The sequence below is a fragment of the Lutjanus erythropterus genome, chromosome 5, assembly GCF_056507025.1.
Source record: "Lutjanus erythropterus isolate fLutEry1 chromosome 5, fLutEry1.hap2, whole genome shotgun sequence".
Taxonomy (NCBI): Eukaryota; Metazoa; Chordata; class Actinopteri; order Lutjaniformes; family Lutjanidae; genus Lutjanus; species Lutjanus erythropterus.
The window spans coordinates 17240081-17259504 of NC_139321.1; the positions used below are offsets into that span (position 1 = coordinate 17240081).

The 19424-nt window shown below is 39.9% G+C and overlaps 1 protein-coding gene across 6 annotated transcripts in view; it reads left to right on the forward strand.

Annotated features, from left to right (window-relative positions):
* The first annotated feature begins 520 nt into the window (after positions 1–520).
* dlg3 (discs, large homolog 3 (Drosophila)) overlaps positions 521–19424 on the forward strand; it is a 118347-nt gene continuing 99443 nt past the window's right edge. For 2 of the 6 annotated variants that reach the window (XM_084718927.1, XM_084718928.1), the window contains exons 1-3: positions 525–717; positions 2597–2728; positions 12326–12411. In XM_084718927.1, the coding sequence (XP_084575053.1) occupies positions 678–717; positions 2597–2728; positions 12326–12411 (258 nt within the window). In that variant the 5' untranslated portion in view covers positions 525–677. Of the gene's footprint in view, positions 718–2596; positions 2729–12325; positions 12412–19424 lie in introns of all 6 variants that reach the window. The other 4 variants (XM_084718931.1, XM_084718930.1, XM_084718932.1 and 1 more) reach the window with 4 other exon arrangements.

The window sequence follows — 19424 nt, forward strand, 5'->3', positions numbered from 1 at the left end:
TTTTCCTCCACTCCACACCCTCAGATATTTTTTTTCCAATTTCAAACCTGTAGTCTTCAGCCCAGACGTCGAATAGCTCCCTCTGGAGCCAAAAAAGGCTTTATACAACTTTTTTTTTCATCTAGTCAGTACGCTAGTTCTCCCACAAGACCTGTAACCTGTAAACAGTTCCCTTTTACTGTAAATCTGTGATTTCCTAGCATCGCCTTAACGCACCGCTAGATGGCACACGACGCAAAAAAATTGGCCGAGATGAGGCTGATCAGAGATAAATTTAACCACGGATAAGATGATCCACTAACTTATTGAGCACTAATTATGATGTCATGCAACAGATAATCAAAGCTAACTGAAGGTGGCATAGTTTAAATGAAGTAATACGGGTATTACAGTGTCCCGGTGAGGCTGAGCCGTTTTCCATGAGGGGAAGGCGAGGCATGCGTGAGAGGGGAGGAGAAACATGTCACGTTCTGGGGCCGTTTCACCCAAAACTTTCGGAAAGTTGACATTGAAGTAAACAATCTGTTCTTGTCACAACATAACTAACCCCCGTCTGTGGGCGTGGATCAATAACAGAAGGGGAGTGTCAGGCGACGGGATTTAAAACTCAATATCTCAGTTGTTTGTGAAGAAGGAGCGACAGTTGTGGTTAAAAACAGCCCAAAACTGTAATTTACATGACTTTTCGTGTCGGCCACACCATGGTGCATAAATACGGTGAGTACCGTTGACGCAACGCTACGTCTTCATCTCCCTCACGTGTCAAAATTTAGAAGTAAATCTCGGTTAAAGTTGAAGCTTTTAGGTAAATGCCAGCTCATTATTTAATTCAAGCTAAGACGGGGCTTTTCACTGCTCCACTGACCTCAGTTATAATCCCTCGAGAAACACGTTTTATTTTTGTCCCAAGGGAATGAAAAAAAAAAGGGTAAAATGCAGTAACTGTGAATTGTGCAACTTCCTGTTCGGGCTGCAGTTTACTTCTTTTTCCGAGGTTTTTCTCGATCAAAATGTTCAGGATCAGGTAGGAAACTGTGAAGTAGTAGATTTACCTCCGTGATGTGCATCATCTCTGTGCTGTGCTCCTCACCACCCACCGGGTTCAACAACCAGCTGTACAGTCGTGTTGCAAGAGAAAAATACCTTTAATGTGCTCTACAAGGGAATATAACAAACAGCAGTGCTGTGTTTGAGTATAAGTCAAATATAAACCGGTATTATTACATGATATTTCCTATAAAATCCTATATTTGTACTTCACACAGTGTCTGTGATAATCATAAAGGAAGTTGTAGCTTTCTTACCTGCTTCATGTGTCATGGTACTTTGTCTTCAGTGACATACCTTTTTTTGAAGGGCTGCAACTAACAGTTCTTTTCAATATCGATTAATCTGTCAGTTATTTTTCTCAATTAATCACTCAGTTGTTTGGTCCATCAAATGCCACAAAATTGTGAAAAATGTTGATCACTGTCTCCTGAAGCCCAAGATCATAACCTCAAACGTCTTAATATTCAATTAAATGCCATAAGTAGTAGTAAAGAAACCAGAAAATATTCCCAATTCTGAAGCTGAAATCAGATAATTTAGGCATTTTTTATTAGAAAAAGGAATCAAAATGATATCAAAACAGTTGGCAGTTATTTCAGTAGATGAGAAGTAATAAAAGTAATCAACTAATCCTTGCAGCTCAAAATTTTCTCATTAGATTACTGATTGAAATTGATACTGATTGATTTTAAAGCTGAAATGAATAATGGATCAGTGGACTGACAGAAAAACCATCAGCAGTGATTGTGTCAAATGATTAACCTTCCAATTTTAGAGCCAACAATGGTTTATGGTTAAATTTACTGGGAATTTTATTTTTATTTTAATCTTCCATTAGGCAAAAGCAAACTGAATATTTTTAGATTTTAGACTGTTAGCTTGACAAAACAAGATGTTTAAAGATATCGCCAAGGGCTCTGGGAACTTGTGATTGAGATCATTTCTGACATTTAATAGAGCAAAGAAAACAAATTATCTGCACAGTAATTTATAATATAAATAATCCTGTGTTGCAACCCTGACAGACTTGATGACGTATTTTGCCATGTTGTAATATTCTATTCCTGGGTTTGCTGCCTTATATAGGCAGTTTATTTTTGGTTTCAAAAGGTCCATGATAACCTTTAAGCATTATGAAATTCAGGTGGTCTGAGGGAAAACTAGACTTCTGCTCCTCCTCTTGGCTTTTTCAGGCTTTAGAAAATCTAGTCTGAGACTTTGATCAATGGCAGGTCTGTAAGATAGTTGATTGTTGTGTGTCATACTCAAAACATTTGTGTTTGACAACCTCAGAATGAGACTCAAGAATCAGCTATCATCGAGCCACCCATATCAAAGCGTTGGTAAAAACTGACCACCTGGGAATAAGACCCAACAATCAGCCATCTTTCTCAAGAATCAGCCACCGCACCTTTAAGAGCAATGCGATAAATAGTCATTTTAATCGCAGTTCATAAGAATGTCACTGACCCTGTCTAATGACTGCTAACACATGCAGGGTTTCTTCTGGAGTTGTCCTGAGACATGTCTTTATTTTGTGAGGCAGACACAGAGAGAGCAGTGGGGCTGCTCAGACGCTACCAGGCCAACCTGACCAGTCCAGAGGAGCAGAGCCTGAAGAACAGCGTTGGCAAAGTGTCTTCCATCTTGGGCAGCCAGCTGTTCCAAGCCCTTCTTGGTAAGAAAAACACTGTACAACTGCTTGTTTTTCAGAAAGTAGTGTTTCAAAACTGCAATTACATCACTGCTTTCTGAAGATTGACTTTCTAAATAATGTTTCCTGCTGTTTTTGAGGAAGGGAGATGATTTACAGCTTGTTTTTTTTTTTCAGTTTGCTACACAGTTGTCATAGCCTTTTATTAAGTGCAGCTTATATAGCCTACTCTGATTGTGTTGTCAGGTAATTGGCTGCAGACAGACACAGGATGTAGCCAGGGTCAGGTTGTATTAATTTGTATGGGAAGTTAACTGAGTCAAAATGTTTCCCAATTAAGTCTTATGAAAGAGGCCTTTCAGCTTGTCTCACAAAGGTTTGCTGTATACTCCCCTCTCTAACATACTCAGATTGTAATGAAAGACCAATAAAACCACGCACAACACAGTCTATCTATGGACTGAGTTGTTATAAGCCCAGACTTGTCACACTGTGAAAGCACAATTCTTCCCTTGACTTTGACAAAAATGGGCTCTTATTTGTACCATATACTCTATGAATTTATGTCAACATGATATAGATCATTGCTCAGCAAAACTGAAACAGTTGATTCACCGTTAACCACCAAAAAGGTATTGTGCAATTAAATAAAGTTGCTGCTGGCAACGCTGATATTACTAATCCTGAAAGTGTTCTGACATGTGCATAGTTTCTACTGTTACTCATCCAAATGTGTAACGAGCTACACCGTCATGACAAGTTTGACGTTTTGGATTAGAGATTAAGGAAGCCAATGGGAATCTTAACCTCAGTTCTTTTTAAAGCAGATAAAACACATTACTTCATTTTAACCAATGGTTGAGTGGTCCTGCTAATTACCACAGCCATGTTATAATGATGCCTGCCCCTGGGTCTGCTGTTGTTACTGTTGACCCACTGCTGGGGAGCTGCAGGGGAGGGGCTGCTCAGGCAGCAGTAAAAGAAGTACAGTGTGTTGGTTTTTACTAGTGATTTATCTGAAGCAAGGCAGCCTTTTTGGCCAAATATCTGCAAAAGTAACAACATTGCCATCAGCCTTAGCTGTTCATTTTTTAAATCCCCGATAAACAAATATTAGCATGCCACCTTGCTAAACTAAGATGTTGAACATGATAAACTGATCTGATCATGGTTTGTCTTAAAATAAATATCAGTAAGCAAAGATCAAATGTTAAATTTAAAGTATAAAGACAGTGTTAGGAGGAAGATGGGGTTGATGCAAGGGTCAAACAAAAGGACTTTCACACAGGAGACCCGGGTGAGAGGGTGGGTTATTTTTACCCAAACCATGATTTTTTTACACATTCATTTACAGATCCCGCCATATTGCTGCAATGAGAGCTCCCCCTTAAGGTGACTTTGTGTATTTACACTGAACCAATCAGCACTGGCATAAAGTTGTTTCAGTTTGTCCTTTTACACAGCATGCCAGCATCATGTAATCAAAAGAGGTGTCATGTAACACAAGTGATTCTGGCTTGTCTTGATCTGTGGGGAGGATTTCTCTCCTCCTGACTTTCTATGTGTCTGCTTACTGCATGTAACACTTTGTCAGCGCTGTAAAAAGTTCCTGCTCGTCTCTCTGCTTAAAACAGCTGCAGCGAGTGTGTCAATCTGGCTCAGTAATGGCTCTATTGCTACTGCCTTTGGTGGATCAGAGGCAGAATAAAACTGAACTGCCCATTATGCTTTCGTACCTTTTACACAAGCGGCAGGGCAGAATAAAGGCTCAATATTCCTGTCTTGAACAGTATGTGTTTAAGGAGCTGCTGATTCTAGAAATAGTCTTTCGGGTTTCACTGTCACCGTAGGTTCTCCTACATGCTTGGAGGGGGAGAGTCAAATGAGGTGTTTGCAATCTGCCATTAAATCCTACACATTGGTCCTTTAATGGGCCACCAAGTCTTATTTCAAAGGCTTCTTTTGGCCAAAACTTTCCCATTGTGTTTGGTTAGCTAATTAGAAAATATTAGTATGCTAACATGCTAAACTAAGATGGTGAATGTGAAAAATATAATACATGCTAAACATAAGCATGTTACCATTGTCATGGTGAGCATGTTAGCATTTAGTTCACATCACCACCATGCCTAAGTCGAGCTTCTGCTAGCATGGCTGTAAACTCTCAGTCTTGTTATAGGCCACTTATGTATACCTACAGTATATACTGACCTGTTCTCTCACTCTAAAAGCTACAGTTTAACAAAGATCAATACAAGAACCTAATGCTCACCATCTCTACCAATTTAATCAGTACTTTCACCATGACCGAGGTGTCATCGCCAGTTATCTTGTAACTCCAGAGACTTAAACTTGCGTGTGTCACTGAAGGGAGAAAGCCATAAAAAATACAGTGAAGTTTGTCAGTTTCTGCCAGCATTGGCACTGTTTTGTTGCATGGGTCCAGACCTTCAAATCCACCCACTCCACCAAGTTGACTGATTCCTTGGATATGGAAATGGAGTGTAACGACTTGACAATTCAGTCTGATATCAGACTGTTATATGTTGAGAAAACATTTCTTAGACATTTGCATTAAGAAATACTCATGCACTTCTGCAGCATACATTAACGGTTTAAATAATGTATCTGTGTAATGGCTTGATGGTCTGTACAATTTTAATAGTAACTCACTGACATCAGATGTAATATACCTTGTTATTTAGTGAAGTGAGGGAGACTCGGGGAGAATTAACTTTCCAAATCAGGATTCCAAACATTCCTCACAAAGAATGTTCAATCAAGGCCGAGCCTGAGGCAGACAGGAAAATAAACTGCTCTTGGCTGCCATGCCAAGCCTCTTCCACAACTCCCCTGGCTCATCTGCCCAGAGTGTGAGGGTAGAAGAGGAAGAAGAAGAAGAAGAAGGAGCAGGAGAGGGTTATGGTTAGTAGGACTCAGGTGCAGGGTTGATGAAGCTTCGCCCTTTCATTCAACATGTGGTTCTCATCAGGAAAGGCAGAGCAGAGGAGCAGCCGGTTCACAGCACTAATAGGAATACAGTGCAGTATAAACATTACTCATCCTCTTATCATCTCCTGTTGTGTTTGCCTTCACATGCGCAGGGCCATGTGAACGGATAGCTTGGACTTTTTTGTGTAGCTTTTGTCACCGTGGCGTTGGGCTGTTCAAATGAAAAATTTACCAAATAAGAAAGTTTTATGATTAAAAAGCTGCTGTTTTCTCAATCTTAAGACAACTGTCTGCATTACAGTATTTGTCTTTAAGATATCTCTTCTAACTTTGATGCACTGTGGGAAGTATAGAGGTGTTTGATGCAGTGTGGGAAGGTTCACTACAGGCCACTTGATTGGATGTCTGCATGGTTGCACAGTCACGAACAAAGGTTGCCTTAACTGTGCATCCATCCTTTTGTTCCAACATACAAACATGCAGTGGGAAGCATTGGGAGGGGGGGGGGGGTATTTGCAGGGAGTTGGGGCACACATACAGACAGACACACGTTAAATTACAGAGGAGCCTAAATGCCTGGGGAATATTTTATCGAGGCAGTGACAAGGGGTTGAATTGTTTGCCCTGCCTTGAAATTGTGACCTAGTTTCCTGTGAATGTGTTATTCTAGTGAGCTCTGGGTTGCTCATCATCATGTAAAGAACCAAGGGCACATTCTTTTTTTTGTTTTTTTGTTTTTTTGTATGATTCACCCAGGAAGGCAATACAGAGATGACTTCAGTCCAATTGAATAGGTGCATGACAAATAGAAGAGGCCTACAACACATACAAACACGCTGACCCTGCATGCACAGTCTTTGTAGGATAGGGAGAAAGTGCAGGAAACCCCCTATGACTGTGACAAAAAGGCTCAGCGCTCCGACCAGACCATCCCAAAATAGTCCCAACATCAAAAAGAGATCTGCATACAAGTCCTGTGAAAGAGACTTCTGGCTTGGATTATGTATTTTGTTCCATGGCCAGGAATTTATGTGGTCTGTGAGGGTTGGAACAGTTCAGAGATTTTTTGGAAAGTCAGAGATGTAAAAGAAACTCTCTGTACTTTGTGTGACTGTGAATCCTGATCTCAAAACACTTCAAGACCTGATTGAGCACTTTTCTGTTTTGTTACCTCTGCCAGGAATAGATGAGCGATGTAATTAGAAGTGTTAGTTGTGTGAAAACAAGCCAGGTGTCCAGGATGCATCTGAAGAGCAAATGCTGTAAGACTTAACAGATGCAACATTTTCAAGGCTTAATTAAAGCTGAGCTAACCAGTATTTTTATATGAACACAGGGTCAAATAAGTAAATGTTTGTGGTGGCATTAGTATTGATGAACCCACAGAAAATTATCACCCGACTCTACAGGTCTCTTCAGTGTTTTGGAGCTTTTTGGTATATTTTAGCTCACTGGTTTGGTTATACAGCTTCACTCTCAGTGCTCATAAACCTCATGTCCAGCTACTGCTGCTGGCTGGCTCTGGTAAACCCACAATAGCCACACTTGTGACAGACAGACAAAGTTAGTGCCTAGCTGGTGAACACTATGTACCATTTAGCAGCTAAATCACAAAATATTTTACTAAACAAGACCTAAAATAAGAGTATTTACCCTGGCGATGTTGCTAAACCACACAGTAAACATTCTAACTCTTAAAACTTAAGTTAGATAGCATACGACTTTGACACATTAAGACTGAAAGTTAAATCTCACTTCCACTTCTAGCTGAAGAACTGACAACCCTTGTTGATTGTGTCTTCACAAACTTTTTCTCATCCAGACTTGTCTAACTTATGCTTTTGTTTTTTTCTCGCTGAAAAGCATTACTAGAGCAAGTTGTTGCACCATACCAGCCTCTGTTCTGTTTATATCTGCTTCAGCATGAGATCACGTGAGATCGTGCTCCTTCTGGCACGATAATCATAATGATATCCTGTACTGTGTGATGTGCTGTTATTTTCAAATCTTGTGGTCACTGTTTTGTTATGAATGTATAATTTAATTTTCTTCTAAAAATGTTACAAAAATGTTTGTGTTATGTTGTTAATTACAGTTCTTAGAACAAAAGAAAGAAAATCATAATCAACCAAAATTGGAATTGGCAGGTCAGACTTTTAAAAAAATTAGAAACTAGAATTGGCCAAGAAAATTACAATCTGTGGATCTCCAATAACATTTGTCAGGTGGCCAGAAACACAACTTCTAAAGAATGCTACTGTTGCTCCTTGCCTGCTTGAATTGTAAAAGGGTTTGCTAACACGTTCACTTTGCAATGTGATATGTTAATGTGTTTATAGTGTGTTCTGCTGTTCCTGAGAGGCGATGAATCAATTAATGGGAGTTTAAACACCCCCTCCAGTGAAAATCACGTTTTTAACCTTGTCAACATGTCCATTTTGCAAGTGTTACTTACATACATAGACATATCTGGAGCGAAATAACCAGTAAACGCCATGTCTGAGCATTTCTTGCTTTGAAACTGCAGTGAGTAAGGGCAGTCTCAAAAAAACTCATTCAGTCACGCTGGGTATATGGTGTCATAAATCTAAGGAACTCATCCCGTAAATGAAGGGGGTGGCGCTATACATATCATTAGTAGTGATGCACAGCCCACAGGAGAAGCTGGATGTAGCTAGTTACCGTGATTAGCTTGCAAAACAGAGGCCAGCCACATGCAGCTACTAAGGGGTAGGGGTGGGGGTTGGGGGTGTGGTGGGTCTGGAGAGGGTGGGGATTACTAGCATGTTCACGAATCCTTGAATACTAAATGATGGTGAGCTGTAAGCCCTTTGAATTCATTTTTCAAAAAAACTTATCAGACACCATTCATTACTCCTTGCCAAGCATTTTATATTGTTTAAAACATGACTGGAGGTGAACTTAAAGGATAAAAAGTTACCACCAACACTTAAGGTAGTATGTATGTAACATTCAAAGTTGGCCCTCCTCCCCACCTCAATTAACAACAGAGGGAGAAAGAAATAGCAGCATTGGTCAAGAGAGCTGGCGTGAATGAAGTGAGGGGCCGGCATTAGTGAGAGCAAAGCAGTGAATCAGAGAGGTAAAATGTTATTTTAAGATTGTTAGTAATAATAAAGCAAAAATAAACATCTCCACACCTCTTCACAACGCTGCACTTTATAGTGAACTGTCAATGTGTTCTCAGTCTGCTCTGCCTGTGAGTATGTGTGTGTGTGTGTGTGTGTGTGTGTGTGTGTATCTCTCTCTACAGCTCTCACAGGCAGAGAGCAGAGGAAGGAGACAGAGACGGCAATGAAACTGTTGATCATTGCATTTTTATAGAGTTCGACCTCACAAATGTGCATGCTGGGCTACACACCACTGCCCAAAGGCTGACGCCCAGAAACATCCTGAGTGCAGCAAAAATAATGAGAAAATAAGAAAATTCAGACAGAGGGCAGAGTCTCTGTAGATACAGAGTGATTACTTCTATGAGTTTATACATTGTTTTTAGGAAAAACATGCATAGTTTGCCATTAATTCCCAGTGAAATAGTTATGTATACTAGCTATAAGGATGCTTACTATTGTCATTGTGGGTATTTGTAAGTGTGCTTTTGCAGGCTGTGTGTCTGTATGTATATAAGAGTTTGTGTAAGTGAGGTTGCTCTTTAGTCAGCTGTGCAACAAACTCCTCTGCCCACACATGGCTTCACTCCTCCACATTCAGACACAGTGATGAGTCACATGCTCCATTCTTACACTTTTGTTCTCACAGTGTCTTGTTGGGACATACTGACTCGTATCTCTCTGTCTCACACACATACACACCGAGTGCAGAACATTCTTTGAGTCTTCAACAAAAGATACACATTGTTAACAGAAAAGACATGTTTTAAATGTATTATGTTTCCCCTGACGTCCTTCTCAGATCTGTCTCTCTAGCCCATCTCATCCTGACTTTGAACTCTGGGAAGTTAATGAACTCTCCAGCAACCTCTTTATGTCAACAGTACAGTGAACAGGCCTGTGTGTGTGACATCAGCAAAATTGTCCCAGTGCATTCTCATCAAATGGCTGCCACTCAATAGGTGACCACAGGACATGGGCGTGTAATGAGCCAAGAGGTGATGAGTGGAGATTAGAAGTACTGAAAGTACAGTCAGTTCTTTCTAAAAAGAAAAGTAAAACTTTTAAAAGAAGACAGAAGTTGAGAAAAATGCTGAGGTGTCTGTTCTAATAATGTTACTCTCATAGTATTTTGTGGTACTTGAGTCAGAGTAATGTATCTTTGAGTACCCCTGCAACTATTACTATTATTACTTTACAACATGTACAGAATGAAAGACCAGCATACTGATTGTGGTTTCCTATGAGTCTTCAAAATTAAATATCGCTTATCATTTTATTTGCCATGCTAGCTGTGTGGCTCCAGGGATGATAATGTCATTCATGTTGTTTAGAGTGTAAATCTGAGTTTGGCGATCCCAGACTTTTCCTCCAGCACCATCAGCAGGCTAACATTTTTGGTTAGGAGTTAAACTATTGTATGGATTGTTGTTTGTTGAAATTTAGTACAGACATTGATGCTCTACTCAGGATGATTTGTAATAAGTTTGCAGAGTTCGACATTAGCCATGGCCCTATGGCCTGTGGCCACCAAATATTACATGTAAGTGGCCTCCCGTGGCAACCAAGTTTTACCCGCATGCTGTGGGCCTTTGCCAATGCAATGCTAAAGTTCCACCAACATCCAGATTCCTTCATGCCTTATTCGTTGCCAGCTAGCTACTGATACATCGGGGCAACTGAAGTATGGGTTTAGTAAGCCTATTTAAACTGTTAACGCCATCCTTACAGAAGAACCAGAAACACAAAAGGCGGTCTATGAAAACACTAAGTGCCCACAAAAATTTAGGAGGGATTGGAAGCAGGAGTTTAAGTGGGTAGAATACGACACATCGATGGATGTAATGTGTTGCAGTGTGTGCTGCCAGTTTCTTCAGCTAGCCATGAAATTCAGCTCGTTTTTCATTGGAAACAATCCCTTCTGATAACACCACATCACAATTGATGGAAAAAGTGGAAAACACAAGTGCAACAGTTAAGGAAGGCTGTGTTAAATTACCTTTCAGTATAGTTTTACATAAGTTTACATTTGTACCACCAAAAATGTACTTTGGTGGCCCATGGGGCCTTTGCTTAAAAATATCAGTATCTATTCCTGGTTGAGTTATCTCTTAATCCCTCCATCTAACAATTTTATCAGTTACTTTATCAAGGTATCAAGGCAATTTATTATCATTATACAACAAAGGTTAGCGCAACGAAAAGAAAGAGTTACACACACATATAACATGTGACAAAATTGATAATATAAAACAGAATACATAAGGATGAAAGATAAACTAAAACAAAACAAAAAAGGAAAACCAGGAAATAATCAGTAGTTATTTTTTTAAATTTGCGTGTGGTTGAATGTAAACAGCAGCAACAAGATAGTTTTGATAATATGGTCGACATCTTCATATACAAAAGTTTGACGTCTTAGAAACATTGTCCATCAACTTTGACTGTGTTTGTGCACAAGGCATCATCGATGTAAACACAGTCCTGCCTCTTCTTGTCCTGCTGGAGGCTTGTGAGTTGCATCCTGTCAGCTTTGTGTTTCGCACTTATCAGCAAATGTTAGCATGCTAACATGGTAAACTAAGATGACGACCATGGTGAATGTTATACCTGCTGCATTAACATGTTAGCATGTTAGCTTTACCTTAGGGAGCACGTTAGCAGGCTGACATTAGCATTTTTCTCAAAGTACTGCTGTGCTTAAGTAGAGTCTCATGGACCTTCTAGCAAGGCTGTAGACTCTTGTTTTTCTTGTTGATGTTCTTTATGCTTTCACACCCTTAGATTCTTGCCCACCAGGTGCCACGTTATTAAAAATGTTGAAAGGCTCATTCCTTTCTACTGCTTTTACAAGGAAGCATCATCTTACATCTCTTAATATGAAAGTTCAGAAATTAATGTTTTTGCAGTAAAAACCAACTTCAGTTTCTACTGCACTCAAATTAAATCATGTATCAGGGTATGAATGTCCCACAATTCAACTAGAGGGCAGTGTCTACGTTTATTCAACATGTATAGGACCTCATGTCCCCTCACCCTAAAATGGAGTTTCAAAGCAGTGAGACTTGAAATGACCCTCAGTGAAACTGTTTGATGATGTTGAACTAAATGAGGCAAAAAGTAGAGAAATGTTGTTGTTTGTGCTGCATGTTGTTCAGATAGTATGAGATATCATAGTGCAGGCCTCTTAGACACCGACTAGATGATTTACTCAGTCAGTACCTGAGTCATATAGTTCAACAACAAGATGAGAAGAGCGCTTGCAAATGTGGAGACATATCTTCCATGTAAACAGACGACTCCCACCCCCACATTTTCACCCACAGCACCAGCGAGGAAAACAGACATCTCCCAATGTGTCCATGATTGATTGGCGGATTCTTTTACACAACCAAAGTGGTGTACTTTAGGAGGCTCGAGTTATGAACAAGAAATGACTAGAAAAGACTACAGAGTAAAAACGGTGCTCACATCTAATGTTTGTAATTATCCAAGTAAAGAAAAAAAAAATGCTCATCATTGTTCCTTTTTCTCACAGATATTCAAGAGTGTTACGAGGTGACCTTGCAACTGAACAAGGAACAAACAGTTGTGAAAGAAGACAGCAGGCAGGATGCGTGGGAGGTAATTTTCCTTCTTCACATTATAGATTGGAGAAAATATGCTAATGTTTACATTGTATGGTCTCACGCGTGCTGTTGTGTGCCATGCTCTGCCTCCTCACTGCTCAAAAAGGTTGCTCAGCAGCCGGCGCAAGGTGCCACTACCTGTGTCCCTCACACTCCTACATGGATAAAATGTTATCATGAGTCATGGTGGCTATGACTCCAACCTGGTGAGCGAGTGAGTGTCAGACGGAGAAGAAGTTGGAGTGAGGGACACGCAGGTGGAGGGAGAAGAGGAAATTAGACCGAGTCAAAAGAGCGCTGATTAACATTTGCTCATCAGTGGGCTGCTCTCGTGAAGTCAGCCAGTCCTTTCATTAGAACGAGTGTTTGCAGTCTCGTGGGTATTTAAAACATTTTCAGTGTAGAACAACACCTGAATTGAAGGGAGAAAAGCTGCATTTGCATTGACTTAAACCTTATTCAAATATAGAGATGGGACTGATCTGGTGTAATATTGGTATTGAGGCCTGATATTGGTGTAATTCCTTCTTCAGATATCAGACTCACTTCGCTGATTTGCATTCAGATCTGAATACCACTTTTCATATCAACTCGAGTAGGACTGCCCCCTGATTGTTGAGGATTGAATCATTGGTCAGCAACCCCTCAGTCAACTGAGATTCTTCCAGTGGAGCTGTAATGTTTTTTTCCTGTCAGTCAATGCGCATACAGTTTCAGAATAAAACAAATAGAAGCTTACAAAAATGCACAGGGAGAACATTTCAGTGAAGAATTCATGTAGTTTTATCATATTAGCTGGCACACTTATTAAAAACCCGCATGACAACATGCAACAGCAACACGCACTGGTGGTTGACTGATGAGAGCTGATAAAACAAGTAGTTGGAAAACATGCTTCAGGTCTTGTTTTTTTTAGCTGAGTCATAGTGCACAGAGCGATGCAACAGCATCGTAGGCTGTAAACTTTACAAACCAAGTCTCAAAATCACCAAAAACCACAAAACTAACTGTGATTGAACCAGACTCCCACATCATTATCGTCAGCTTCATTCAAACTCAGCAGAAACAAAATTAAAATGCCTTGGTTTTTCTTTCCACTGTTCAAACAATCATCAGCTCTGGTTTGGTTGAAATAAATCCTTTATTCATGGTGAAAGGAGTGCGGAGCGTGCAGGCCAAGTGACGCCAGGCGGGGGCCGCAACCTGGGGAGAGAAGCTCCTCAAGTTAGCTGATTTTATAACTGAACTATAGGAGGACACACACTTTAACTTTCTCTGACTGTGTGAAAATCTGATGTTTTCACATCACAGATTATGAAGAAAGCTGTCAGAGTTAGTAGTAAAATGTACTCATGTAGGCTAATATGGAAATTTAGTGTGGCGCACTTAAATGTGAAAAACAATGAATCATCAAATATTTGTATTGGATGTCAAATCTGATTCAACTAAAACAAATCTTAGTTGGGGACAGCCCTACTTTAAACTGAAGTAAGCTTCAATATACAGATGGAGTGAAGAAATATACTCGCCATGTCACTCATTAAAGGAATAAACTAGACTAAAACCACCACCACCATAAACTACCATGTTCTGAACAAATACGTTTTACTACAAGCACTAACAAAAAGTAATATTTGCAATTTGGAACATAAAGTAGCAGACTTAACAAACTCAGAAGTGCATCATGGGAAAGAGGACCATCTCTCAGCACCATCTGCAGCACACGTGAATGCTACAAGCCACAATCCTACAGAGTTTGATTAAACTGGATTGAGTCCAAGTTTCTGGAGCATTAATTTATCAACAGAACTTTTCCCCACTAAAGTCCAGTTTCAGCCTCATGTAATCTTTCACATAAAACCAATAATAATAATAAAAATCAAGAAAAAACAGAGTGGATCTGTGCTGTATCTGTATTAGAGATATACAAATTCAAGCACTGGAATCAGATCAGTACTGAGAAAAAGTGGATCATCGGTGCATCTCTATTCAGATGGTTACTGAGGAGCATCACAAAGCTGTGGCTACATGTTACAGCAAGTGAAATATCAGTAAGTGGTTAAAAATATGGATGATTTTGTTTGTAGTTCCATGTCACTGATCTTCTAATAGCCTTTGGATGGGGAAGAACCCCTGACTTCACATCACTTGCATGATTTAATATTGCCTCATAACTTTCCTTCAGCTATGCCAAAATGTTAATGAAATTGATCTTTGGCTGACTTCTATAGCCATTAACTGAATGATCTTTGGCCTGTTCTTTAGCAAAGTTTAGCAAAACACTATAGCTTTTGCTTAATGTGTGTGTATGTGTGTGTATATATATATGTGTGCGTCGGGTTATTTGTCTGCACTCACAGTGATGTAACCTCAGTATACGTGCAGTACGTGGAGGCACAGATTGACAGTGATGCCAGAAATTAAGAACGTGATTTCAATTTTAGTAATGTAATTGTAAACCTGTATGTAATTTAAAAATGTAATTTTTAAAATTGAATTTACAGCCAGCTTTGATCACTTTGAACCAAACTGGATTCTCCCACTCAAACATCAGACTAATTTTATCAAGTAATTTTTGTCTGAAAGAGGCTTCAAAGACCCTTATTCCATAACAGGAAGTGCAACATCCCATTTTGTCGTGCTTACTTTTTCTAATTTATTATCCAGACGGAAACAAACGTAATCCAACCATATTACCTATTTACAATAAAACCTAGTGTGTAGGTCCGTATTCATTTTATTTAGAGGTGTGCAAGCATGCAGCAGTTTACATGGTTCAAGGTAAATGTGAAATATACTTGCCCAAAGTCAACTTTGACCTGTCCGTATTATGGATGAAACATTTTTTTTGTGAAATGATTTCAGTGTGTGTATCAGTTTACACATATTTTTGCAATGGACAATAATACAGATAAATGTGATCATTTTGGTCATTATAATCATGTTGTGAAACTTTCATACCGTTTCATCTTTATCTTAATCTCACCTATACAAAATGTTTTTTTTATGAGTGGTTATCAAATAATCACATCAGAAATCACAACACTAAACAGCACCCAATGTAATTTCTTTTTCCAGGATAATTGAATTGCTTACTTGCTCTTTAGCTCATAATTGTTGTTTTTATCTGCCGCCATTTTGAAGCGAGATGGGTCACACCTAGCTTAGCTTTCATCATCAGTTCTGGAAAAATGTATGTGTTTAATTCTTTTCTACATGAGTTGCTAGGTTTACTAGCTCAATATAGCATTTTACCTGCCCCATACAATGGGAACGGGCACTTACCTCGCCTTTAGACAGTTTGAGTTTGGTAGTATTGGTAGACTACTATTCACTGTCAACTCCAAAATACTTCAGAGATGAAAAGAGCCCACTAGAAATTATGTTTAAAGCTTTTCTCAGTTTTGAATATGTCATAAAACCTCTTCAGTGAGTATAAATCTATCTCGAGACATTCAGCATGCTGATCAAGGCTCTAAAAAAATTGGGTAACAAAAGAAGTGTACAGCAAGAACAGGAGCAGAAGTTGTTATTTAAGCATTTTTCACATTTGGCTGTTATTGACATATGATGGGCCATAAAGTTTCCTGGCCCCGGTCTCCTGCAGTTATATGGCACACATCTTAGACGAAGGGGCCACCAGGACCCCACAGGTGGTTCTGTTTGTTAAAGTAATGTAGAGACCACACTACAGAATTGTAGCCCTGATTTTCCGCTTGGTGACAGTTTTTTAAGATTGCAGATTGCATTGTTTAAACACACTCGACGATGCCTTGCAGATGCCCAAAAGAATCAAGCAGGTCATGTAGGGGAAGGGTCAGGGAGCCATGCAAAGAGCTACAGCTAATGAGAGCAGACGTGGGCTGGGGGAGGAGAGGAGTCGAGAAGGAGAAAAACTGAACTATAGAAAAAAAATAGTAAAAAGCAATCTAAATCAGTAGTAGTAATTATAAAGTTATAAAATAGTTAAGTTTAGCCCCACCTCCAGCAGCTACAACAGTGACATGCTACACACCAGTGGTTCCACTGTAAATAATCTAATGTCACTTCTAGTGTGTTTTTGTGATAAATCATGGTTTGGAGACCAAACAGACACCGGTGAAGGGTCCCGTAATGTGTGGCCCTCTGAGTGTCCCTGATCAGTCATGTAGTTCACAAACCATGACTTCAAGTTCAGCAAAAACCACCATATGACGCCTTTAAAAGTCATGTAGTATGGAGCCAAAACATTGTAAACATGACACGGTCCGCTGGGTGTTATGAATGCTTTCTTCAGCCTCATCCTCAGTAGATTTCTTTTGTTTGTCTCTCTTGTGTGTGATCTTTCTCAATCCTTTTCTGTTACAAATTCAAAGTTGGCTCCATTAAAACTATGCTCCAGGGGTCGTCCATTGCCTGTCTGGTCATTTGGGAATTTCTGATGGTGGCTGTGGATTTCATTGAGCCTCCCTGCATGTTTGTTTGATGGCATCGATAAATCAATTCTTGTGCGTGTGTGTGCATATACTGTATATATGTACATGTGTTTTTAATTTGTCTGTATTGCAAAGCCTTTTTAAAGGTGATAGTGAAATGACACAATTCAATTCTCATGAGATAAAAACTTTAATCTAACATTATTCCTTCATGCTCCACAGCCCCTCCCTCCAGTCAATCACTTAATGGCAACATGTTTTTGAAATTCATGTGCTAAGTCTGAACTGGATTATGTGCGGTCAGTTGAACACAGGAGCAACAATAAACTTGTCATTTACTAGACTGTATTAAATGGACACTGTAGTGCAGAAGAGTATGTTGCCCAGTTTATTACTGATCCTCAAGCTTTAACAAGTGACATTATTTTCAACAGAAAGGATTCTCGTTCATTTGTAACATTGCGCAAAGGACACTGTGGAGAACAAAGTATTTTGTGATCTCGCAAGGTTTAAAAAATAACGGCAAGTATTTGCAAGAATTGTGACCTCTAACATGTTTGACTAGTACAGTGGTTTCTATTTGCTACCAGATCACCCTCTCATCAGCACCAGCCTTCATGTTCCAACTGTGTTAATGTGAATTAATTTATTTAGTTCCACTCAGGTCAAATAGAGTCTGCTGCTGTTGTGCATGTTTGCTCACCGGAAAGGCTCTGCTACACTAAATGTAACAAGACCTTAATTAGCATCATTGGTAACATCTGTGTTTATGCTGCTATTGCATATCAATATGGCTGCTGTGAAAAAGGTCTGTTTAGTTGAACTACTATAGAATCTGTCCACATACAAATGCAAAAGCAAGCCCTCGGTTGGGAATCACTAAATTAGTCAGTCGAAGGCTGTATGCGTTGCTGCTAATTTACCTTTAAAGACTAAAGAACTGATCTAATTATCACCTCTATGTAATAATTGGTTCAGGTTTGTCATGTTTTTCCAGCTCCGCCAGTCCTTCACATCTTATGTTATACTAGAAAATGGGTCATATATTTGATAACATGTAGGTGAAGGTGATTACAAGCAGCAGATGTCAATGAACACCACATGACTTCCTTGTTGCTAAAAACACACGAGGTCATTTGCCGTGCTACGCGCTCAGAATCTGTCACTCCCATAGTAGAAGACCAAACCACAAACTATGACTGTGGCCTGAACTTGCTCCTCTCAGTGTATTCTGTGATCCACCCTGTGCAGCCTCTAATTCAGTGCAGCGGGGCTCCTGCTTATTCCTCCATCCTTCCCTCTCTGGATCCCAGCTGCTTGTGGGGCCCAGGCACAGTCCTGGAGAGAGGGAAAGGGGAAGTTTGAGAGAAAGAGGGAGATGCTTAATGGACACCCAGTGAGGTGCTCATCAGTATTCCAGGCGTGCTGTCACCTGAGTGGAGGATGGGAGGGAAAATAAATGAGTCTGCAAATTCCCTGATTTGGTGCAGAGTAGCAGGTGAGAGTGGAGAGAATAGCTCCTTTGGAAAAGAAATGAAAGAAACCATGCGAGAAGAAGCGTTTTTTATTAGTCTAATTGATTTCATAATTAGAAAGTAATTAGTGTTTTAGTTGCAAGAACCCTTTGATGTATTATGTTCAGTTTTATAAATAATTATGGAATACCTAAGACAGTAATGGCCAACTGAAACTGAAACATTTCATACATTTTGAATATTGTATGACTTAACATTATTAATTGATGGACTCATTTCAAATACGTCTGCACAATTTTGTATATGCGAGTGTGTAAGAGTGTGTGTGTGTGTGCACAGAGCAAAGGGCCTGCTCTTAGCTGCCACTATTAGACAGAGCAGGCAGCTCCGGCTCTGGCAGTGTCAGTTGACCTTCCTGTCAGTGCTGCCGTGTGGGAATGGAGCCGTCAAAGAGAAACTCACTTAGCATCCCTGAAATAACACATAGTATATCTGATCTATACCAGCACAAAAATGAAGAAAAATACTGCAAAATTGATATTAGAGAGAGGCAGAGAGGGACACCAGCAAGGAATGAACTGCTGTGGATGGGATCAGCATCAGCATTAGCTACTTAAAAAAGGTCCACCTGAAAACAGTGTATTCTGGCAGGAAACCGGCCAAATATCACTCTCACCAAACCAACCAAACTCCATGGGTTAAATCATTAATTTTACCTCACAGAACACAAGATTTCATAGTCTGCTTCTGCCTCGATCTGTTAGTGTGTTTGTGCTTTTGTGTGACTTCAGTGAATCCAAACAATCCTTTTAAAACACCGAAGTCACACAATACCACAGACTAACACACCAAGGCAGCAGCAGACCAGCAACTCCTGTGTTCTGTGAGGTAAAATTCGTCGTATGAATCGGTGAGGACCGACACAGAATCACAGGGCAGAGGCAGGAGTAAGATTCCAGAGGTCAGAACCAAAAATCAAGACAACCAGGCAGAGGTACAGAGGCAGCAGGCAAAGGTTCAGAACAGGGTGTGGACTGTGAACTGGCGGGAAAAGCTGGCAGGTGTGGACTAGAGAATGAGACAGTGGGGTTTGTGCAGGAGGAGCAGCAGGAAGGTGG